The sequence below is a fragment of the Podarcis filfolensis genome (assembly GCF_964270895.1).
Source record: "Podarcis filfolensis genome assembly, chromosome: 11".
NCBI classification, from domain to species: domain Eukaryota; kingdom Metazoa; phylum Chordata; class Lepidosauria; order Squamata; family Lacertidae; genus Podarcis; species Podarcis filfolensis.
The window spans coordinates 61,839,171-61,862,337 of record NC_139613.1 but is presented as its reverse complement, the minus strand read 5'-3'; the positions used below and the strand labels follow the sequence as shown (position 1 = coordinate 61,862,337).

At 41.7% G+C, this 23,167-nt stretch overlaps 1 protein-coding gene across 27 annotated transcripts in view; it reads right to left on the bottom strand.

Moving 5' to 3' along the window:
• APBA1 (amyloid beta precursor protein binding family A member 1) overlaps positions 1-23,167 on the bottom strand; it is an 85,746-nt gene that overhangs the window by 7,634 nt on the left and 54,945 nt on the right. For 11 of the 27 annotated variants that reach the window (XM_083576761.1, XM_083576759.1, XM_083576760.1 and 8 more), the window contains 11 exons: positions 18,112-18,213; positions 15,844-15,883; positions 10,940-11,085; positions 8,495-8,527; positions 6,627-6,713; positions 6,030-6,062; positions 5,753-5,938; positions 4,077-4,256; positions 3,217-3,429; positions 1,858-1,977; positions 452-592 (listed from right to left, as the gene is read on the bottom strand). In XM_083576761.1, the coding sequence (XP_083432887.1) occupies positions 452-592; positions 1,858-1,977; positions 3,217-3,429; positions 4,077-4,256; positions 5,753-5,938; positions 6,030-6,062; positions 6,627-6,713; positions 8,495-8,527; positions 10,940-11,085; positions 15,844-15,883; positions 18,112-18,213 (1,281 nt within the window). The remainder of the gene's footprint in view (positions 1-451; positions 593-1,857; positions 1,978-3,216; positions 3,430-4,076; positions 4,257-5,752; positions 5,939-6,029; positions 6,063-6,626; positions 6,714-8,494; positions 8,528-10,939; positions 11,086-15,843; positions 15,884-18,111; positions 18,214-23,167) is intronic. The other 16 variants (XM_083576749.1, XM_083576751.1, XM_083576755.1 and 13 more) reach the window with 3 other exon arrangements.

Below are 23,167 nucleotides of genomic sequence, written 5' to 3'. Positions count from 1 at the left end.
TGGGGCCCTGCTGCCACTTGCCCCTTCTTCACTGGCTGGAAGGGACCAGAGCAGGTACTCAATGCCTGACACCTGTAGGGTAAGAAGGAGGGCCACTTGGCTCTGACTGGAGTGCAGAAGGCCCTTGGCTTCCATCATGTGTTCCTGTGAGGTAAGCCAGAATGGTGGAGGATCTTGAGGGAAGGAAGCCAAGGGCTCAGCTGAGCTCTGAGCCCAGTGCCTTACCCCTTAGCCCAACATATCTAATCAATTTGATGTGAGGATAAGCCCCAAGTTGCTGGAAGGAAAAAAGAAAACATACGGAGGTAAATGTTTGTACAACTAGATCCATGGCATTCAATGTACTTCCTGAGAAAGCAACACACAGCAGGAAGGGCTGACCTGCCCACACCTGTGATCTCCTTTGGTGCCAAAATGGCCTAGGGGGGGAGTGAAAATTGCCAGCTCCTACCTCACCAACAGCATTTGAAAGAATGTGAACAATCTTTTCATGAGGTGTTGCTACAACACTTTGCCCATTTATTTCAATGATTCGGTGACCCACTCGTACGCCTCCTCGCTCTGCAATGCCTCCTCGCATAAGGCTACAGATCTGGAAAGAGAAGATGCAAAAGAATGACAGCACACCATGTGAGGCCCTGGAACCATGAAAAGGCAGGAGCTGCCATTAGACCAACGTTGAATTCACACATCAGACATTAAAAACTTCCCTAAACAGGGCTGCCTTTAGATGTCTTCTAAAAGTCAGGTATTTGTTTATTTCCTTGACATCTGATGGAAGGGCGTTCTGCAGGATGGGCGCCACTACCGAGAAGGCCCTTTGCCTGGTTCCTAATACAGTGGTACCTCAGGTTAAGTACTTAATTCGTTCTGGAGGTCCGTTCTTAATCTGAAACTGTTCTTAACCTGAAGCACCACTTTAGCTAATGGGGCCTCCTGCTGCCGCTGCGCCACCAGAGCACGATTTCTGTTCTCATCCTGAAGCAAAGTTCTTAACCTGAAGCAATATTTCTGGGTTAGCGGAGTCTGTAACCTGAGGTACCACTGTACTATTCAGTATTAGGGATGATATTTACAGAATCACTAGCAGCTTCAGTGTTATCCCGGCACCCTGAACTTACTCCTCACTAACTACAGCCACACCCTCACACGTCAACAGATTTCAGCTGCCATGCTTCTGGCTTTACCAATTAAACATGGGAATATTTCTACCACATATCCCGCTGCTGGAAAAGCAACAATGTGCACTCTGCAATCCCCTTCAGTTACACTACCCCAATCCACAAGCAATATTATTAACATCTCAATTTCCATTATTTAATTACTAGATATTATTCCTTCAATCAATGATAATAATTATATTTTTTTATTTATTTATACCCCACCCATCTGGACGGGTTTCCCCAGGCACTCGGTAGCTTATAGAATATATAAAATATAATAAAGCATCAAACATTAAAAGTTTCCTTAAACAGGACTGCCTTCAGATGTCTTCTAAAAGTCTGGTAGTTGTTTTTCTCTTTGACATCTGACGGGAAGGCGTTCCACAGGGCAGGCACCACTACCAAGAAGGCCCTCTGCCTGGTTCCCTGTAACTTGGCTTCTCGGAGCAAGGGAACCGCCAGAAGAACCTTGGAGCTGGACCTAGGTGTCCGGGCAGAACGATGGGGGTAGAGACGCTCCTTCATTCATTTGCTTAACTATCAGGTCCTTAATGTTTATGCAGATAATAATGCTTTGGCTAAAATTCAATACACTTGTATATTAAGTGCTTTTGAAATCAACTTCCTTTTTTATTAAAGAAAATATCAATAGAGCTAGGTTTATAAACAGTTAAGAATGTCAAATGCTACTTACAATGCCATTCTGAACACTGAAGCCAAGTTGATATCTGAGGTCTGGTCTTCTGATAAGGACAGTAGTTACTGGAGGGCATCTGACTATATTCAGCTTAACTCTAGCCTGGTTTTTCAACCCCTTGAAAACAATATGGCAAATAAAATTTAAAATTAATCTTAATTTGTGCTGGAACATTACACTTTAGTTCAACTCGATGTGCACTATGGTACCATTTGCTCCATCATCACAATTTAAGAACATGCACAGCAGAAATGCAAGCTCATGTTACAGAACTTGAATGATAACTAATGCAAAGAGTAGTCACACAATAAAGTGTAGCTACACAACTTCATCCAAGAAAAGTTGCTGCAGTGGAAAGGGATTCAGCCACACAGGAGTGGCTCCCACAGCACTTTGGAAAAAATGGAATTTACTTTAAGCCACTTCATTTCATAGAATTGTAGAGCTGGAAGGGACTCCAAGAGTCATCTAGCCCACCCTCTGCAGTGTAGGAATCTCAGCTGAAACACCCAGGACAGATGGCCATCCAATCTCTGCTTGTTAATCAAGCAAAGATACATGCACATAGATGTGGGAAGACAAGAAAGTAAATAAAACTACAACTCTGACAGTGGGAAAAGGCTATTCAGCAGCCATCTGGTGTGCAAAGACACACAAGGTTGCAAGAGATTTTCATTCTGTTTTATAGCTTCCACATTTGGGGTGGTTGGTTGGCTTTATTTATACATGGAAAAGCACCAGACAATCCAGACCCAAACGTCGGCTGTGTTGCATATGCCCACCCCTTCGCCTTCCCAGTCAGAAAATGTCCCAAGGTTCTGTATATACATGCAGTCCTTCCACAAAGAATCAGAAAAGGCCAGCTGAGCTTCTAGCATGTGCCCCATGGCACATTATGCTTTTGTTTTTTAAAAAGTCTGAGAGTTCAGACTTTTTGTTTTTTAAAAAGTCTGATGACAGCTATCCTATAAGCCGTAAGTGGTGTGAGAAAAATGATTGACATGTATGGACTGGAAAGCAGATTTGATTAACATGTAAAATACCTGGGCCATGGTACCCCTGAACAGGTAATGGCGATCCCAAATGCAGAAGGTATTTTCCATCTGGATGGAAACTAACAGCTAATGTCTATGCATTAATTGGTCACAACACCCATTTGCACACAGGCTCCTCTGGGTCATCCTTTCATGCTCTAGAATGTCATCATCTTAACAGCTTGCTTTCATGGTGCAAGGCTTTCCACGTGTGACCACACCAAAGCATCATCCCACTTTAACCTGCCAAGGAGCCAACAGCCTTCTTCCCTGCTACACCCACAGTCAGGAGCCCTTTCGAGACTAAATCTATTTTCTGTACCTTTATGATACTCTGACAGGTAGAGAGTGGTAGGCCAACCAAACTGGTCCCGTTGATGGACATGATTTGGTCCCCTATGTTCAGCTTCCCCGATTTCTCAGCTGGTCCTCCATGCATCATATTTGCAATGATAACAGTAGGCAAGATGGATCCCCATCCGGACTCTACAATTACTACACCCAGAATTTCTCCCTTCTGCTTCTCAATGAAAACCTGGATTAGGAGAACAAAAAACGAGAACAACCTGAAACCTTTCTCCTCTATGAAACCTACAGAATAAATAAAACTGCCTTCAAGCGCACACACTTCTCTCTTGCAACTAAATCAGTGAAGGCATCTGGAAGATTTACATCAATAAAAATATGTATAACATTATTATCTGTGCAACAGTGGAGTGGAATAAAGCAAAGGAACTCAGCAGGATTATTATTATGGGTTTAAATGACTACGAATTACATCTTCATAAAGTTATTTTTCTACAAAGTTTAGCACTGTATCTCTCAAGCCAGTTTCAGACATAGTGTTTTTGAAACGAGCTCTTGCAACCCCATGTTACAACTACATAAGTGAAAATTCTGAATGCATCAACACTGCAGGCCAAATATTTGAAAGCTGTTCCTTTAAAAAAAAATACATGGCAGATGGTAATCAATTCAATCTTGATAAATTTAGCACTATCCTAAAAATATAGAAAAGTGGGGTGTGAGAGGAGGAAAGACTGGCTGCTGATATCCCACGAGTGGAGAAGCAGGGACAGAAGTCATTCTTGAGGAACTCCAATGGCTGTATAATTGTTACTAGAATTGGGCTGCTCAGGGGGTTATCAGCTCAATGGCTTTGTTATTAGAATGGCTACATACATCTTTGCAATTTTCAGACTTAGAGAAGTGGATCAGGTCATCATTGTACATGTCTTGGGTGTTGAGCAGGTCACTGTATTCCTTCTGGCTCAGGTCTTCTGGATTTATCCCATTGGCCCTCAAGAATTCCTGGTAGGCCACACTAAATGCCTGACCTATGGACTGTGCAATTAGCTGTGCCTGTAGCAGTTGCCAAAGGGGAGGGGGAATGAAACAGGAACAAAATCAGACATACCAAATTAGTTCACAAAATCAAGTGGAAGCTGGAAAAGCTTTAAAAATGATGCAACTACAGAACACACATCAAAATGATTCTTTTTTATTAGTGGTTGCTGAATCATTTGGCTCACTAAGGGCCATGAGGTGGGAAAAATATAGTGAGGGCCATCATAAAAATTAGCCTCTTGTTCCTCACTTGCCTAGGGTCTCCTCAAGTACATCACTACATAAGAGAAAAAGATGATTCCTAATTTGGGTCATACTTGCAATTTGTGTTTCTGGGTCTGCTCTGTATTCTTACCAGTTCTTATTCTCACCAACTCATACCCCAAGAGTAGTCTGGATGGCACCTTCCAAATGTCATGGAACGGGTCGGCGAACTACGGCCCAGGGGCTGGATGCGGCCCACCAGGCTCGTAAATCTGGCCTGCGGACCCTGCTGCCCGCTCAGTCAGTCCCTGCACTGGGCTAAATCGCCGTGGCATTTCCTTGAAAAGAAGCCAAGGATGCCTCGCTGCACAGGGACTGACTTCTGCGATGCTGACGCAGCTTCGGATTGGCTGCAGGAAGTTCCCGCAGCCAATCCAAAGCCTCACTGCCTGTGCGCTTAGGTAAACCCGGCGCAGCCATGGACGGAGAGGCCGGCGGGCGCGGGGTCTGGGCTACGCCATGGGCATCGTGGTGGGTGTGTCACAGGGCTTCAGCAGGAGCTTGGCGCCCATCTCGGCGCTGCTGCTGGTGGCGAGCTCAGTGGCAGCACTGGAGCAGCTGGAGGGCAAGATGCGTGCCGCCTGCTCGGCGCTCTGCGTGCGCAGCCTACCTGCCAACCTGGCCTCGGACAATGGGCCGCAGCGTGTGGTGCACACTGCCTGGGAGCTCTGAGGACGGGCCAATGGAGCGGCTGCTGCTCGTCAACAACGCCAGTGAGCGGGCGTCATTGAGATGCGCTCCTGAGTGCGTTCCTCCTCCAGGTCCGGAGGCTGCTGCGGGACCGGCCGGCAGGTATTTATATTTTTCTAAATATAGTCCGGCCCCCCACAAGGTCTGAGGGACAGTTGACTGGCCCCCTGATCAAAAAGTTTGCTGACCCCTGTCATGGACTATAACTTCAGCCCCAGCCATCATGGCCAATGGTCAGGGATGATGGGAGTTGTGGTCTACCAACATCTGGAGGGCACCACCATGACTGCCTGTCCTGAAAGAAAGGAAGCCTTTGTTCTTCCTCTCTCTGCTCTCTTCCTCTGTTGTCATTGTTTCCATCTCAACCCATATCCAGCTGGGATCATCTGGGTCAGCTCTCCCCATCTGGCTGGTCATTCCAGTCATCAGTCACTGCCCACTCCCCAGATGACTGAAGGAGAGCCTTCTCTTGCACTGTGATCAGTAGTGGTTGCATTTGAAAGTGAGAGGAACAACTCTTTGCTCATTTTCAATGCAGAAACAATAAAGCTCCTTACATCCTCAGATTCAAAGACATGGCAGATCATTTTATACTGTCTCTTCCCATCCTGGGAGGGATGAGATGCCTCCACATTATCCTGGGAATTAGATCTTGGCATTCGCCTGCGAGCCATCAAGACGACTATATTCCCAATATCTGCAATGTAGGAAATGGTCCTCAGAGGATGATCCATCATGGTTTCCTAGAGAAGACAAACCCTTCCATTAGTGTTCTTTAGCACTAACACATAAGAATTTAAAAAACATTGGCATTCAGTGCACACAAACACTTACGTTTTCCACATTAAAGGGAATTTTCATCACCTCCTAAAAGCAAAGAACAGTAGAAGTTCCCACTTGCAAGATCTCGAATTGCAGCAGTATGAGGTCAGGATATCTATACCTCTTTGCAGAAGGCATAAGCTTGTCTGATTTTGGACTACAGCAATCTAGCAGTACTTTTCAGTTATATTTGTAGCCCTATGCTCCCTCCCCCATAATACTTATTTAAACCTAAAATGCTAGAAGGCGTTTACAAATCTAGCATTTTATTCTTCCTTGTCAAACTGATATTTCTCTGCATGACTTTTATTTTTGACATTTCTTAGAGTAAGCATCTGCAAAAATATTTAGCTCATAAAAGTGGAGAAATAACCTTTGTTAAATGAATGACAAAAATAAAACAAAACTATGTTGATAGCTCCTTTTATAAAACATTCAGGGTGCAATGATCTTCCTGCCTCACTTCACCCCCTAATAAATGATCTAAAACATGCTACCTTCAGGTTAATAAAAGGAACAAATGCAAATAAATACAGTATATGGGTGATGAATCAATGATGATAAGACAACACTGTCTTATCTTGATAAAGTGATGGGTATTTGCTGTACCTGAGTGTCTGCATTCAGCACTTTTATTCTCTGCGTTGAGATGAAGAGGTCAACTTCTGTCATGGGCTGAGATTCACCTTCAGGGGCCTGCAATTAAGGTCAGAGTTAATCAGCAACAGCAACAACAAACAAGCACTTGAGGTGAATCCGTGAACAGAACTGTTAGATCACAATTCAAAAAAGCCTTAGGACACAGTCATCAGAAGAGCAATGCAACATGTAGCGTTAAGCTAGCAGAAGCTAATGGTATGCATAGAGGTACAGAAGCTGTCTATAGGGGTACGAAATGTGAGTTACGAGCTCAAGTCAGTACTGTGCACAAAAGTGTTAATTCCCTACAAATCTCTTGCCCATTATCCCTGTTCCTTTCAGGGGAAGCTAGACTTGCGCTCTTGCACATATCCCTCCTCTTTCCCACACATAGAAAGAAAGTACTGTGATGTTCACTGCCATAACTGGGAGCTCCCTGAGCCTATGAAGTGATCAAGAGGTGCTTAGTGGGTTCAAGGAGAGCCTGAGTATACACAAACCTCTGGTATTTGTCTTGATTGTTAGCTTCCTAATGCTGCAAGAATGTCCTTGACCGGCAGTGGGGGGAACTCTATAATCCCATCTGTTAGAGAAGGAGTAGTCAGCATGGTGCCCTCAAGATGTTATGGGAGTCCAACTCCATAAGAGCTGCCAGCCAACACAGCCTATAGTCAGGCAGGATGGGAGCTGAAGCCCAACCAGGCCTGGGGTGCACCATGTTGGTTAGCTCTCTATTACAGAGTGGTTATTTAACAGAGTTAAAGAAGATGGCATAGAGAAGAAATGGACAAGGATATATACAGTGACCTTTTCTCAATGGCAGCCTTTTTATATTTGAATAATAATTTTGCATTAGGAAAATTTGGAACTTTTGTATATATCTATTTATAAATTGTATTTAATAAGTGAATGAATGAATAACCTTGTCCTCAGTACCCCAGAAGAATGGGACAAGAGAGGGGAGGGCAAGGTAATGACCCCAAAGTGCCCAGCTCTTCTCTCCTTTGATGATTATATAAATGGGGTCCTCTTATTGTATTCTGAGACAGTCCAAAAACACTCCTTTTCACACGTGCCAGTTTACATTTTTCCCCACTCATGGTTGTTCTGGCAAAAAGAGCAAGTCACAAAGCCTGCAAAAATGGAAAAAATGGAAAACGAAAACACCCAACACACCCCAAAGATCAGAGTCTGTGATGTATAATACAGGAATGTATAATGCAGTTCTGGTAGAAGAGTCCTTGTGGTCACTAGAGGCTAAATGGCTAGGAGCACAATTTCGTACAGTAAAAATTGGCAAAATTTTTAGAAAAGCACCTAAAAATTCCATTTAAATCCCACAATGATATGTATTTAGTAATCTTAGTATAGTATATAATTTTATGTCTATAAAGGTTTGGGTTTTTTTGCATCCAGCAATTTAATAACCTCCATGAAATCAAACGAAACTACCGTTTAAACACAAGCTGAAATGCACAGTTTTAGAAGCATACCATTTGATATATTTAAAACCTTTCTCAGTCAGCTCTATAGTTGGAAGATAGTTTTGGGAAAAGCCTATTTTCCATTTAATCAAACCTTTCCATGACCCTACTTTGCATTACCCTACTAACATGAAATGGCTAATGGTAAACAACAAAGAGTAAACCATGCTACTGGTTATTTGAAAAATGTCAATTTATATGGGGCTTCAAACAAATTGTAAGAAAAGGTTTGCTGGATACAGAATTTTTTAAAATAAAATGTGAAAATCAAAAGTAAGAAATGCAAAAACAAAACAACAAAAAAACAAAAACAAAAAACAGGAAAAACATCAAGCTGATGAGTTTGTACTGCACCTTCTTTCTGCTTTTGGCTAATTTCTGGGCCATCTGCTTAGCATGTAATAAACAGAGACAGGAGAATAGTTAGAGAGGTACTTTCAGAGACTCCAAGTCAAGTAGGGATCTAGAACATCAGGACTATGACTGCCATCTAGCCAAATTAAGTTCTGCTTCATAATTCAAATTTCACACAGGAGAGTAAAGTTTTATAAAATAACCCTGTACAGAGACACCAGTCGAGAGAGGAAGGCAGACAGACAGACAGAAAAAGGAAAACATTTTGCCCAGTAACTTAAAAAAAAAAAAAGACTAGCTGTCTTAAAGGAGAATCTACTGTTGAGAGAGAAATGATTCTGCTAAAGAGCAAATTCAGCTGTTGCTACTGAATACATGTGAAACATCATTTCTTAAATCCACAAGAGAAAAGTAATTCAGCCCTGGGACTCCAATAGAGCCAAACTCCATCCAATCCTAAACATGGTACTAGAACTCAATATAAACAAATGAGTCTTATTTTTGTGGAGGCTGCTTGAAAACACCCTCAGCCAGATGGTCTGCCATGTAGATCCTTGGCCTCCACTTCCAAGGAGAAACAGATGCTCAGCCTTCCAGTTGCCCCCTGCTCTACACACACAGAGTAGTTGTCCTGCAGAGGATGTTGCAAGCCACCTCCACTTGGCAGCTGCAACTGTAAACCAGCCTTTGGGCAACTGACAAATGGCTATTCTACTGGAGGGCCACAGGTAAATGAGCTCCTGAGCCCCCACAGCTTCCTGGTGGCAATTGGCATGAGCATGGCAGATATTTTTAAAAATCGTCCCCCTCCAGATGAGCAGCACTGCTTCTGTCAACTCCTATACTGGGTCTTCGATGTGTATGTACTAAAGGATCACACCATATGGAGGATGCCTACGACCAAGGCCAACCGTCTAGGATTCCAGGTGTTATGTACTGTATGAATGGCTAGCAGCCATTTGGACCCCCAAGGAGATGTTTTGACACAAAACTGACTTGAAAACTGATCAGAGGGACGTGGCACAAAGCGGCTATCTCCCAAACCGTGTCCATCAACCCTCCACACAGAGACTTAGGTGCCACACTAACAAAAATATTGAGAATTCATTCCAGATCTTTCACAAAAGTTGATTTTTGTTTGTTTGTGTGGCATGATTTTTTTCTTTGGGGGGGTTTACATTATTTCAGAATACTAACTGAACAATGATAACATGTGAATGCATGCCAAAAAAATCCAGAAAATCTCAGCAGCTCTACTGCTACAAATGGTCAACACAGAAACCCTGAATGTGGAGCTGAGGCATAATCTAGGAGGAGTGATTGTACAGATGGCTGGAAAGAACACAAAGATGTGGGTCTAGACAGAAGTATTTCTGTTGTGTTCCTTCCATGCTGTGCTCTAGAGACACACACTACTTTGGGGAATGGCCATTCTGAGGCACCAAACAGAAGACTGAACAATCTCAATGAACCAAGCTGGTGCAGTGACCCCCTCCTGACACCAGTACTGTTGCTGCCCACCCCTGCTGGGCCAGAGGGGAAGGACAAGGTCAGGAACACCCAGCACCCTTGCTGTGAAGGTGGTTAAAGACTTCAATGAACCACTAAGGGGCCAGAACCATCCAGGCCTCCCCAGCCACTCAGTGTGCCAGGGGCTGAGGCACAGGGGGAGCAGTGCTCTCAGTTACTGGCACCAGTACCAAGATAACAGTTTTGGCAGTTTGTGCTGGATAATACACAGGATGGATTTAAAATACTATTAAAATACATTTTTAAAAATACAAAATATACTGTACGTATACTTCTTATAAATTCTGTGTTTATGTCAGATATCTACCAGAAAATACACAAAATGCCATTTAAAACTTCTTCAATCTTACCAGCACATTTTTGAAAAGGCTGCATAGATTCAACTTAGCACTACTGTATATCAGTATTTTTTTCCTCCCTGCATAGTAAATCCTCAATACCCATTCCATGGTCATCATGTTCGTGTGAGCATTCTTCTTGGGCTTGATCACAATGCAATATATGTTAAAACAGCAAGATGGTGTATTCAGTCTCCCAAACCATCCTTCCTTCACCCTCCAACCCACTGCACCCCCCACAGGCCTCTCCAAACTATTCGGAAGTCGGCCTACAGGGCTGAACACTGTGGATGGGTTGGATAATCTGTGCCTAGAATAACGGTAGAAATATTAATTTCCCTCCAGAGACTCCTTTTGTTCAGATTTTAAGGATTATGTAATAACACCCACTGCTGTATGATGTCACCCGCAGAGCATGAAAACAACTTATTATATATGAAAAAATGACCTGGCAAATTTTGGGGTCCAAACACAAATTACTACTAGAGTGCATTTCAGAAGGGATTTTAGGCATGCACCATTCCTAGATTCAGCTTTGACTCTTCCACAGAGACAGACAGTAAGAAAGATTCCTCACCTTGATTCGGCTCACAGCTTCCTGAGCCTGCATCATCCTCACATTCTTTGACGGAGTTTTGTCTGAAAGAAGCTGAGTAGAGCCAAGGTAATTGGCAGCAAATATGATTCCATCAATTAAATCTTCAGGATCACAGGGTCCAGGAACTACAGGATGGAAAAATTGAATTACTGAGCAAAATTATGCTGCTAATGGGAAAGAGAGAGAACACTCCACTGCCAGAAGCAAAGGCTTTGGACTGGTTGAAATTCATCATGATAGCAAAAGATCAGATACAATGAGAGGAGACAAAGAGCGACCAGCCTCTCTGTCACAGAGACAGCACTTGATAATCCAACCTGACTCTTACATTTGCTCATTCAGTCGAAACAAAAGTTCACCCTGAAGCAAAATAATCTCAATGGATTTTCTCTTTCCTTGACAGAAAGGCACAAAGCACTGGCTTGGCCCCAACCCCACCTACAACCAGGGTTATATAACATCAGATAGGCTAAAAACAAGGTGCAAAATGACACACAGCTGAAAATGCAGCTTTCTGTGCATGTGCAGAAGCATACGGGAAGCTAAATTTCTCCTGTGATGAGGACGCATCCAGTCGCCTTTCTGGTGTCAATGAGGCAGCACAGGCTGGGTGTCTCTGCAGCCACCCATTTGCTGAGCAATTATGGCTTTACCAACGGAAGCTCTGCCCAGCTTCTTTGTGGAAGCAATGTCTCCTTTCCCCAGATATCACCTGCATCTTTCCAAGGGTTTCTCTGCAATAACGAAGGCTAGACACTGATATGTACCCAGCAAAGGCAATCCTAGAAAGAAAACATTAACCTAGACCCACACCCTGCCCCAAATACAGTGGAGACTGGTCCATGCCAGTGAATGTAAAACTGCCCCACCAACCTCAGGCTAGGCCCCCCCCCCGACCTGCCTTACAACCGGTCCAGGGAGAGTCATATTGGTGTTGCCCTTGTAGAACACAGGAGGAGGAGGAGGAGGAGGAGGAGGAGGAGGAGGAGGAGGAGGAGGGGAAACTAAAATTAATTGGCTCTCGCTCCACTTAGCAGAGGGACTTCTTCCCTACAAGTCCCAGCAGCTGCCCCTGACCAAATAGCTCTCAACTCAGGAGATTCTAAAAGGTATCCATAACCTGTTAAAAAACTACCTTAGTCTTAACTCAGTTTAGCTGGACTAACTACAAGTCTATGACTAGCTCCTAAAATTATTTGACAGATGATTTGTTTTTTGTGTTAAATTAACTGGCTTGTTCCTACAAAGTACATACAGTTTTGCACATGACAGCAACACAGTGTACTTCTACCCTCCTTTGGACAGAATATTCCAGCTTAGCCATATAGTCCTTGTGCAGGGAAGAGAAAATACATCAGTCTGGCTAACAAACGACACAGCTTGATCTGCAGGCCAATGAGATCTTCTTTGCTTCCACTGCCCCCAGAGGAAAAAAGGGTACATTATAACTCAAATATGAGAAGAATCAAAAGAAAGGATATGCATGTGTGTGAGAGATAACTGTGGGACTTCTGTATTCACTTTCCACTTTAGGTGTTCCCACTGCCAATAACCCAGTGTTACAAGCTGTGCAGAAGTACAGTCGCAAAAAGAGAAAACAAATGTTATCATTGTTCTCTCCCATGCAGGTTTCGGATTCTAGCCTTTTCTGGCATTCCAAGCCAGATGATCTTCAACACAATACAACTTCTCTCTTTGAGAATAGATTTACAATTAGGTTGAGCACTCTAAATCATAGTCTACTTTTTTTTGAAAACTAAAAAGCAGGTTTGGAAAAGCTCAGCATAACAAATGATAGGCTCAAGGACATCTTTGAAAGCAGGAATTCAAATTGGAAACCTGGCTTATTGTAAATCATGTTTGTGCTTTAAATGTTCAACGCCCTTGCTCAGATTGTATGAATCATAGAACTGTAGAGTTGGAAGGTACCCAAGGGTCATCTAGTCCAACCCTCTGCAATGCAGGAATCTCAGCTGAAACCTCCAAGGAAGGAGGGTCCACAACTTCCCGAGGGAGACAATTCAACTATCAAACAGCTCTTACAGTCAGAAAATTCTTCCTGTTTAGTTGCAATTTCCTCCTTGTAATTTGAAGCCATTGATTCGAGCCCTACCCTTCAGAGCAGGAGAAAACAAGCTTGTTCCCTCTTCTATGTGACAGCCCTTGAGATAGTGGAAGATGGCTCTCATATCTCCTCCCAGTCTCCTCTTTTCCAGGCTAAACATACCCAGCTCCTTCAAGCGCTCCTCGTAGGGCTTGGTTTCCAGACCCTTGACCATCTTGGTCGCCCTCCTCTGCACACCTTCCAGCTTGTCAACATCCTTCTTAAATTGTGGTGCCCAGAATTGGACACAGCATTCTAGGTGTGGTCTGAGCAAGACAGAATAGAGTGGGACTATTACTTCCCTTGATCTCAGCACTAGACTTCTGTTGATGCAGCCTAGAATAGCATTAGTTTTTTTGCTGCTACTTCACACTGTTGACATGTTAAGCTTGTGGTCCACCAAAATCCCTAGATCCTTTTCACATGTATGGCTAGTAACCCATCCTATATTTGTGCATCTGGTTCTTTCTGTCCAAGTGCAGAGCCTTACATTTGACCTTACTGAAATTTATTTTGTTAGTTTGGGCTCACTTCTCCAACCTGTTAAGGTCATTTTAAATTCTGATTCTGTCTTCTGCAGAATTAGCCACCCCTCCCAGTTTGGCGTTATCTGCAAATTTGATGAGCATCCCCTCAATTCCTTCATCCAAGTCATTTATAAAAGCATTGAACAACAATGGACCCAGGACAGAACCCTGTGGCACCCCCCCCTGCCACTCCTTGCCAGGATGGCAAGGAACCATGAATGAGTACTCTTTGAGTTCTGTCAGTTAACCAGCTACAAATCCAACCAAAAATCTTAAAAAATGATTTATGCTGAAAAATGTAAAAGCATAGAGTGTGTAATAGATAATTCCACAATACAAGAAGAATTTGTGGGGGTTGAGACAAAACACTGTCAACTGAAAAACAACAACCATCAATAAACAAATTAGTATTCAATAAAACATAATTTTAATGATGCAATCCGTTAACCAATTCAGCTGCATGCACACAATTATAAATAGTCCATAACTTAGTCCAATACTATCCATGTTTCCAGTGGGTTTAATGGGATTTATTTGTTGCTATAGGTCTGCAACCTAAGGCAATTTAATGTTCACAGAGGATATATCTTAGGGCAATAGTAGAGACATCAGAATATAAAGAATAATGTTCTGAACAAAAGTCAGAATTGAACAGTGTTGGACTAAGACTGATCCAACCTCCACTAAGCCAAGACTCTTACACCAGGGGCAGACACTCTCCACCTAACCTACCTCACAGGGTTTTGGAGGGTGTGAGAAGACCCAGGTACGCTCTCCTAAGCTCTTTGGAGGAAAGGTAGGATATAAATGTAATAACTAAATAAATTTTAATGTACCTAAACCAGGGGTGGGCTAACCTGTTGTTGGACATCAAGTTCTATCAACCCCAATCAGCATGGCCAACAGTCAGGGAAGATGGGAGCAATATTTGGAGGGCCAAAGGTTAGCCAACCTTTGGTTAAACAAAATACAAATTTACGTACTCATTAAGTAGTTTACTGGTTACTGGGTTACTGGTTGTGCAACCGAAGGCTAATATTCAGGTGACCATTCACATCGGCATATAAAAGCCCCCAGAGAGCTTGTTCGCACAAGACATTAGGACAGAATCGAGCATATAGTCAAAAGCATGCAGACAACATTATTGTCACTATTAGTTTTAATTGTGATTATTAATATTCACAAACAAAACTGCCTGAAAATGCTTTTAGGCCCCAATCCATGTTGGACATAGTGCACCAACACAAGCATGTTAGCAAACTGGATGTATTAACCCCAAATCCAAGTGGTGTCCTGGCCCTTCCAGAAGGGCTCCCAGTGGAGGGAGGGACGAAGAGCCATTTCTGCTTATTTCCCCTCCCTCCTTGCAGTTTCCAGCACAGCAAAACAATTGATTCCAGAGAGTTGGGAGCCCTTCAAAACAGCCTGGTGTGTCGAAGGGGGTACAGGAAGCTTGGAGCAGGGAGGGGAAGAGGAAGAAATTGGCAAAATGTGGCTCTCGCCTTGTCTTCCATTAGCAGATGCCCTCACTGAATTGAATGCCCTTCTGTAACTGAAAAGCTGCCCAGGGGATGTAAGCTGAGGGTCATTGGGTCATCTTCCTCTGGCTGAATTTGGCCTGGAGGCAACAAGAAGCTGAACCCAATGCAAGGCTTAAAAGAGAAGGTGGGGTTTCTCTTAGAGGTGGCCCACATGGACCAAGGTAGACATGAGTCTGACCGTGGCATACAAGGATTTTACTTTACAAAATAGCAGCCTTAGGACTACAGCATGGGAGAAGACACTTTTTTTAAAAAAAGAACTTCGCCCATGCCATTGTCCCTACATGGAGGACTCTGAATTATCATTGTCATCCAGACAGAAATCAATGAGGGCTTTTCTCCTGAGGCAAATATCAGTTGCAGTGTGTAGGGAGAGATCCAGTTTGTGACTACAGTAGGAGCAAAAGGAACAAGCTACGCTAGAACCTTCTCCCTGGTGTGCCCGGGTTGTCTTTCTTAAACTTGCAAGTTTTGTTTCTAACGTGACAAAGCCTCTCCACTGAGTGCTGGCAAAAGCAGTAGAGGCCCTACATTCTGCTCTGTGTGCAGAGAACAAGCACTTGAGAAAGTTGTTCTCCCTGGAGAACAAGCACTTGAGAAAGTTACTAAACAGATTGTGTGAATGGAATAACACCTGTTTTTAACTCACATTGCACTTATATGAAAAGGTTTTAAAACTTAAAGAGAGAGAGAGAGATTTTGATAGCTTACCTTCAACATAGGTTGGGAAAGAAGCCAAGCTTTTTCTTGACTGTAATTAAGACAAACAGGATATCAAACTAAGCTAAGCATGCTGAGGTATGCATTAAAAAGCCTTTCATGCAGAACTGGCAAAGTTATTCATCACACACTGACAGTTGTTACCCGATCTCTGTGGACAGCCTAGTAAGAAATATGTATACATATTTCAAAGGATCGGTTAATTATTAAGAAGTTATCCTAGAGTGTAGTCTAGACCATTAGCATCAATAAAGCATTTCCAGGCTGCCTTTCCTATGAATGACAGATTTTTAAAGTTCCAAAGATGTCACAAACATTTATCATGTCATGAACAGAAACAAAAAAACTAAAGAGCTCTAGACTCTGGCAATGTCTTCAGGGTCTTAGGCTTACATTTATGTGAAAGAACTTCTTAGTAATCTTGCTCATTGCTGAAGTTTAGATAAACTGGTAGTTTTAAGGTAAAAATTAATCCACTTTGACTGAACACAAACAATCCCTAAACACACAAAGTAACACAATGGGACTTACTTCCAAGTAAATACAGCAAATGTTTAAAATCCATAAAATACAATAAAACTGAAGCTACAGTTTGATTAGGTCCTATAGAACAGCATCTTGGAACAAGAAAATAACTAGTAAAGAGAAAAATGTCAAATAGAAGTATCAATTACTACCAAATAACGGAAGACCTCTTGCTGACAAGACACTTTCAGGAAATTAAGTACTGGTGTGAGATTGTGACATTTATTTCCACCAGGGAACCTGCTTCTGCAGCCATCTGATCTATTGCAATGCCTCTATTTTTGATACTCCGACTCCAATATCCTTTTAAATAATTCATCCAATTGCCATGAGCAGATTAAAGTGGTTTATCTTCTGGATTCAAGTAGGCAGAGATAATAAAGCAGCAGAACAACAAAGAGCATTTCTGAGAAAAGCTTAGTGGTATAAAATACACAGCCTTCAATTAACTGATATAAAAGCTTTACTATTATTATAGCTATCATTATTACTATAAATCTTGATTCCTTCCTTCAGAGAGAGTAGTTTTTACGAATATCTATTATCCTTCAGAACAAATATTTGTTACAAATACATTTGTGTAATCTCCTGACTGATACTCCCTCCATTTAGGCATTTGGCTTTATAGAAAAAAATCTGTGCAGAAGCAAAACATTTCATATCTCACTAAATGGCTGGAGAAAGGAGGAGAGAGAGAGTACATGATACATTTTGAGAGTAACTTCATACTGGCACATTCCTTAACACGATAAGTGTCAGCCTGCCCTGAGAAGCTGTGATTGGTATTTTTTAACTAAAAATTATTCTTAAGAAAGCTATTTCCCCAAATGGACAGAATAACTGTGTGCAGTTATTCAGAATATAGCTCTTAGGTTTGGCTGACACTGATATATCCTTCAGATTTCAGGAAAAGAGCAAATATGTCCAAATGCCTGGAAATTTTGAGAGGGAAGTACCCCAACTTTAACATCTTGGTCAGCTGAGCCTGAGGGTGGGACACCTGCATTTCCACTTTTAGAAGAGAGATTCCTGAGGTTCATGTCTCCATAGTGTGTCCAGGCAGGTGAAGCAGAAATGATTCAGTTCTGACTTTGCACAGCTGGAAAGTCTAGTGCCAATGAATTCCAAGGAATCAGTATCACTGCTGCCTTTAAGGAGCACATTTTATGTGCTCTTTGGAAAAGAAGTCACCCCCCAAAAACCCCCACATCAAATATTACTAGTAAGCAGAACACTATAAAGAATTCTACTGTTAACCCATTAGGACAAAGCATTTCAAAGTAAAGTAACATGCATGTCTTTGGGCAGCGGACTGTAGTACTATGGAAATTGGACTCTGCTTTGAGGAAAGACATTTGGAAAGTGTTGTGGCAATTCTCATTTCTCCCCTGAGGAAGGTGCTGCTGTTTGTTAAAAAAGAACTGTGGGAATATCTCTAGTATACTAAATTTAGGAATAGTTATCAGTGATTCCAGCAGTGCTTACATCCAAGACCTCCAGTCTATTAAACATAACACTACCTAATAAAAGCTGCATTCCTAAATCAGATTGGATTCAAATTTCCTGGTGAATACATGTATTGCAGACTGCAGCCTAAATCTAAAAAGCTTATTGCTTACTATAAATAAATCATTTTTTAAAAGATTGTTTAATGCACCAAACACAATTAAGGAGTCCTAAATTTGGGGAACATTTCCAGTAAAACTACTGCTTTTAAAAAGACTTGTACTCTACCTCCTTCTTGGTGGGTGTTTCTGCTGTTCCACAGACATCTTGGTGATGCTGCAGACCTGATGATTCAGCGCCTCGTGGGGAAGATGAATCAGGAGATGGAGACTAGACAGAGAAAAGATACACAATGAAATAAAATGCTGACAGAACAATAAATGGTATTTGTTGCTTTGAGATTGAGGACTGGGCAAAGGGTTCCAGCAAAATTAAACATGCAGCATTTCATGGTATTATATTCAGATTTATATTTTCTTAGAAGCAAGTCCTATTAATTTTAAGTCTGCATAAATGTAAATAATAAAATTATTGTTGAGCCACTAATTTGCGGGGGGGGGGGGCTGCAGATATGGGCAAAAGACAATGCAAGAAAACTGCACATTAATAAGTACATTAGGAAAAAAGTACATTAGTAAGAAGTGGGACATAGGATTTTCAACCCCCCTGTAGTGAGTTTTGGCTTAATACTGCTGATAAATATGTAATTAAGCAGCAAATTAAATTAAAGCCCATGACTGAGGCAACAACAAATCCAGACATTAAAACCCTCCCAAGTCATGCCTGAGAGAAAGCTGTTTATCAGGCTGTTTGTATAAACAGCACTTTTGTGGCTGGATATCTTTATCTTCTTTAAATCTTTACTTCTGGTCAAGTTCAATAGAAAGTAAAATCAGAGAGCCAAGCTTACATTGAAAATATGAGGACAACCATGTAATACAAAACTGAGTTCTAGTTTATACAATGTAATCAGAAGTAAAAGGTAAAAAAAGTAAAGGACCCCATAGACAGTTAAGTCCCGACAAAGGTGACTACGGGGTGCAGCGCTCAGTGTAATCAGAAGTATGGAAGCAGAGAAAGGTTTTTGAAAATTATTACTATTAGTATTTAAAGCCTTTTTATCTTGCTCTTTGGTTGGGGGAAAGAACTCTGACAGCAGCTTACAAATATCAATAAAACAACAGAAATTACATTTATAAGTGACAAATCAAACCAACTTGGTTCTTATTTCTTTTACCATGCAGAGTCCCAAGCGGCAGCCAGGACATTTTCCAGGCTGCAGCTCTTCTCCTCTTTCCCCTTGCCCCGTCTTGTGTCCCTCCCACCCCCCAGTCAAGGGGGCAAGCCCCTTGGGAACAATTCAGAGGAACCAAGCACTTCTTGGTGATGCAGAGAAGCCCCTTGAACCCACTCTCAAAACCTCCAGGGCTTGGTTCAGCAGAGCTCTGCTGAAGCCACGGGGATTCCCTGGCTAGCCAGCACCAGCACTGCCGCAGCTGTGCCAGAGGCTGAAGGACGGCTGGCAGGAGCCTGCTCACACAAGACATCTTTGGAGCGAAGGCCTTGTCTGGGGACCAGCTGCTGCCGATCTCTAAACACAGGAGGAGGCGAGTCTGTCCTCCCCTCCCACCAAACACTGCTTTTTCAGAAAAATGGGGGAAAGTTCCCCTCCCGTGTCCATTGCAGTTCATCTTACTTCCCTCTTGCCAATGCCTTCTTTCTATTTGCTAAAAGAAAAGCTGGAGGAGAGAGTGCTGAAGAGATCTGTATCACTCCGTAAGTTTGCGGCGACTAACCAGAAGTGACAACGGGACAAAATAAATGTGGTTACACATTGTGAAAAGCAAACTCTCCCTCCACAGTCACTTAAAAATCTCACAAATAGCAGTTCTCTACAACCTACAACCATTTTAAAAAAATACACCACAGGTGCAGAGTTTTATTTTTAAAAATTATTCTGTTCTTCTGTATCATTCACAATATTATAGAACAACAGCTATATTCAGTAACAAGGGCTGTATTCTTCGCAACTATGTTGCTTGGATTTCTAATGCAGTATCCTTTGTACACTGCAGCCTTTGCATCAGAAAAATGAATATTAAGCACCACTTGAATATACTTATTGTTCATAACTAAAAAAATTCAAAAATATTCTGTTTTTCCTATCATAATTGTTGTTATGGTAAGAACCAAAACACCAGAACAGATCCAAATTTCAAAAGAAAATATCCAAGATGCTTCTAGATGCTCCTACATCATCCATACATAGAAATGTCAGAGCAACACAACATTAACCTTATTAAAAGTTTGGAATTGTGCAGACAGAACACCTTCAGGGGTTAAGTAAAAAAAATCCTAAATTGACAGTTACTCTCTTGCTACAATTCACTTACCATTCTCCTAAGATACTCAGCCTGATACATCCAAAAATTCTCCATTTTGATTTTGCTGCTGTTCTGCTCAACTTCAGAGTTGTCTGCTAATTGCTAACAATCAAGTGCCACCAAATTACTTTTTCCAGTGGTGTTATGTGCCTGGAACTTGAAATTGAAGCCTGTAACAAGAGATGCTGCTAGTATCCTATCTATGCAGATTAATCTTATTTGATACTGAATGGTTGTCAAACACCCATACATAAGAAGGTCATTCTCCCTTAGCAAGCAGCTATTCCTTTCATTTATTGCCTTGAAGACATACATTTCTAGCAGAATTGCAGTACTATTGGTATCTTCTGAATAAGTAACAAATGATATTAATGTACAGTTAGGTGGTTAAAGTACAGAGATTTTTTTTTAAAGCAAGCATAATTTAAGAGCTATTATAGTTATGCAATTCCCCCCCAGAAAAAAGTTTATAACTGAAAGTAAAGCATAATTATAATTGGACCTGAAGTTAATAATGACTAGAGAGTCTCATCGTTTCCCCTCAAAGTCTGACTACGTCTAGATCCAACCCAATGTACAGCCTGATCCTAGACATTTCATCTGATTATGGAATAGCCACAAGGACAAAGCGCTACCATGGCTCAGGCTTACTGGCAAATGTGATAGAATTCAGTTTTTCAAGCAGATTTAAAGCTTTTATTACAAGCCCTGAGCCTTTGGAGTAGATCCGACTAAGAATAAGGGTTCTTTAGTCCCTGCAGAGTAAGAAAGTCCCCATTTTTGTCTTCTGGCTAGTGGAGGCCCTTAGGAGGCATAGTCATAATATTTCCTTTTCCCCCTTCTTGCATTTTTCACAAAGTTAGAATGAATTGCCTATAGTAAAAATGTTCCTTTGTTTGTATGTCCAACCCTGGTCTTTGATTAAACTGGGCTTCTGATAAAGCTTTATACATATAAAAATAAAAAATTATGGAAAACCTAAAGCTATCCTTCAGATCTGTACTTTTGTAATATGCATCTTCCTCCTAGCTATGTCCCCGCATTCAAGACCATGTCTTCTTTTTTCAGGTTTCCATTTAAAGGGAAATTACCTAGGCTAGGAACTTACTCGAGTCTATTTCACTTTTCCATTTTGGTGAACAAGCCATGAGGACTTGGTGCAAGCAGGAAAATAGTGAACATACATTTTATCTTTCCATATATTACTTGATTCTGAATTCTATGAACTGATATATATGTATTTGACATCTCAGTCTTACATGCAGTGCACACATACAACATACAAGAATTCTGAATCAAGCCTTTCATGGTTATTTGGAAAAAATACCACCACCACCCCTTTTTAACAGTGGTATCTTGGTCAGCAAAAGTCTAAGTATTCAAGCATGTAAAAAAAGTGAAAATTACTTGGCCACTGCATAATTTTGGAAGTTAATTCTATCAACCAAGGTCCAATGGAATTCCATCTGTGCTCCAAAGAGCAGCTCTAAAACCTTGGCTGTGCAAATGTCAGGCACAGCATCATCCTATCTGCATAGCTGGTGACATTATTTCAGGCTCCTGAAGCACCTGAAAGCTGCTCCATTATTCAAGGCGCCCTTCGTTAATGATAGATGAGCCCTGCTGTGGAAAAACTGAGGCTCTGCAAAGCTGCACAGCACCAGGCAGAGAACAAAGGAAACCTGTGGACCCAAAGGCAAGCGAAAAGAAAACAAAGGATATTACCCCTAAGGGAGGCGGAAAAGAGAAACGTCTTCCTCAGAAATGTTACATTCCACTTACAAAACCAGACCATCCATGTGCATCATTTACTAAACATCATGAAAACAAATCCACCAAGTCTGAGGTTTGCAAGCCAGGGAAGAGCTGTCACAAACTGTCCTTCTGCACCACTGAGCAAAAGGCATTTGGTGTAAATAAAAAGGCACTGCATGGGATGGACATGCAAAGTTGGGAAAGGATACCTTTTATTGAGTCAACTCATAATGGTCAAAAAACACTTCTTTTGGGGAAACCATGAAGTGCTCTTAATTAAGACCCTCTCTTTAAGTTAGTGGTTTCTAAACTTTTGCTAAGGGAAATTCTCCTATGAGAATATTAGAAGCTGCAAGCTATTATTATTTCTCCAAAATATTTCTCCATCATCATCATGCATCAAATTAGAGAAGTTGAACAATGTACTAAGTTTGGGATGTCCTACTTGTTTCCATTACTTTAATATTTTTGCTACTATATTTTATTATGAAGGCTGCCCTTGGCTATTTATGTGGAATAGAAAATGATTTTTTTAAAAAAAATATGAAAGTTGGGGTTCTCAGAATTCTAACAAAAGCCTGAATATATTTGCTTAGGTTAGCAAATATACTCAATACTCAAAACCCCCACCATTTGGGAGCAACTGAATCTATACAAGTATCTCAGAAATTATGCTGCAAGTAAACAAAACTTAAATCTTACTGTCCACTACAGCTGGAAATCAAAACAAGCTTCACATGGGATGTGGCTGTGTGGAAAACAAGACCTGCAAAGGTCTTGCACTACCTGTCACACCATATTTCTATCTCATTTGAAAGGCAATTCTTCCATCTCTCCCTGTGGAAAATGTTGTGTCCTGTCCTTGCATTGGGAGTTTAGGCCTCATTTCTGGATAGCAGGGAGATGGGGGGGGGGGGGCAGGAAGAGCAAGGCACCTGCTTCTCCCACTTCTTTTGCATAGCGATGCAAAAAGCCTTGCTGACATTCATTTCCAGTATCAATCAAAAAGTGCAGGATTTTAAAAAATCTCTGTTGATTGAGAAAATATGTTAACAGGGCTTTATCTTACTCAACCCATCCCTCCTATCAAATACCCTAATAGAAAATGATGGGGATGCAGCCTGCGAGCTTATATCTACGAAGCA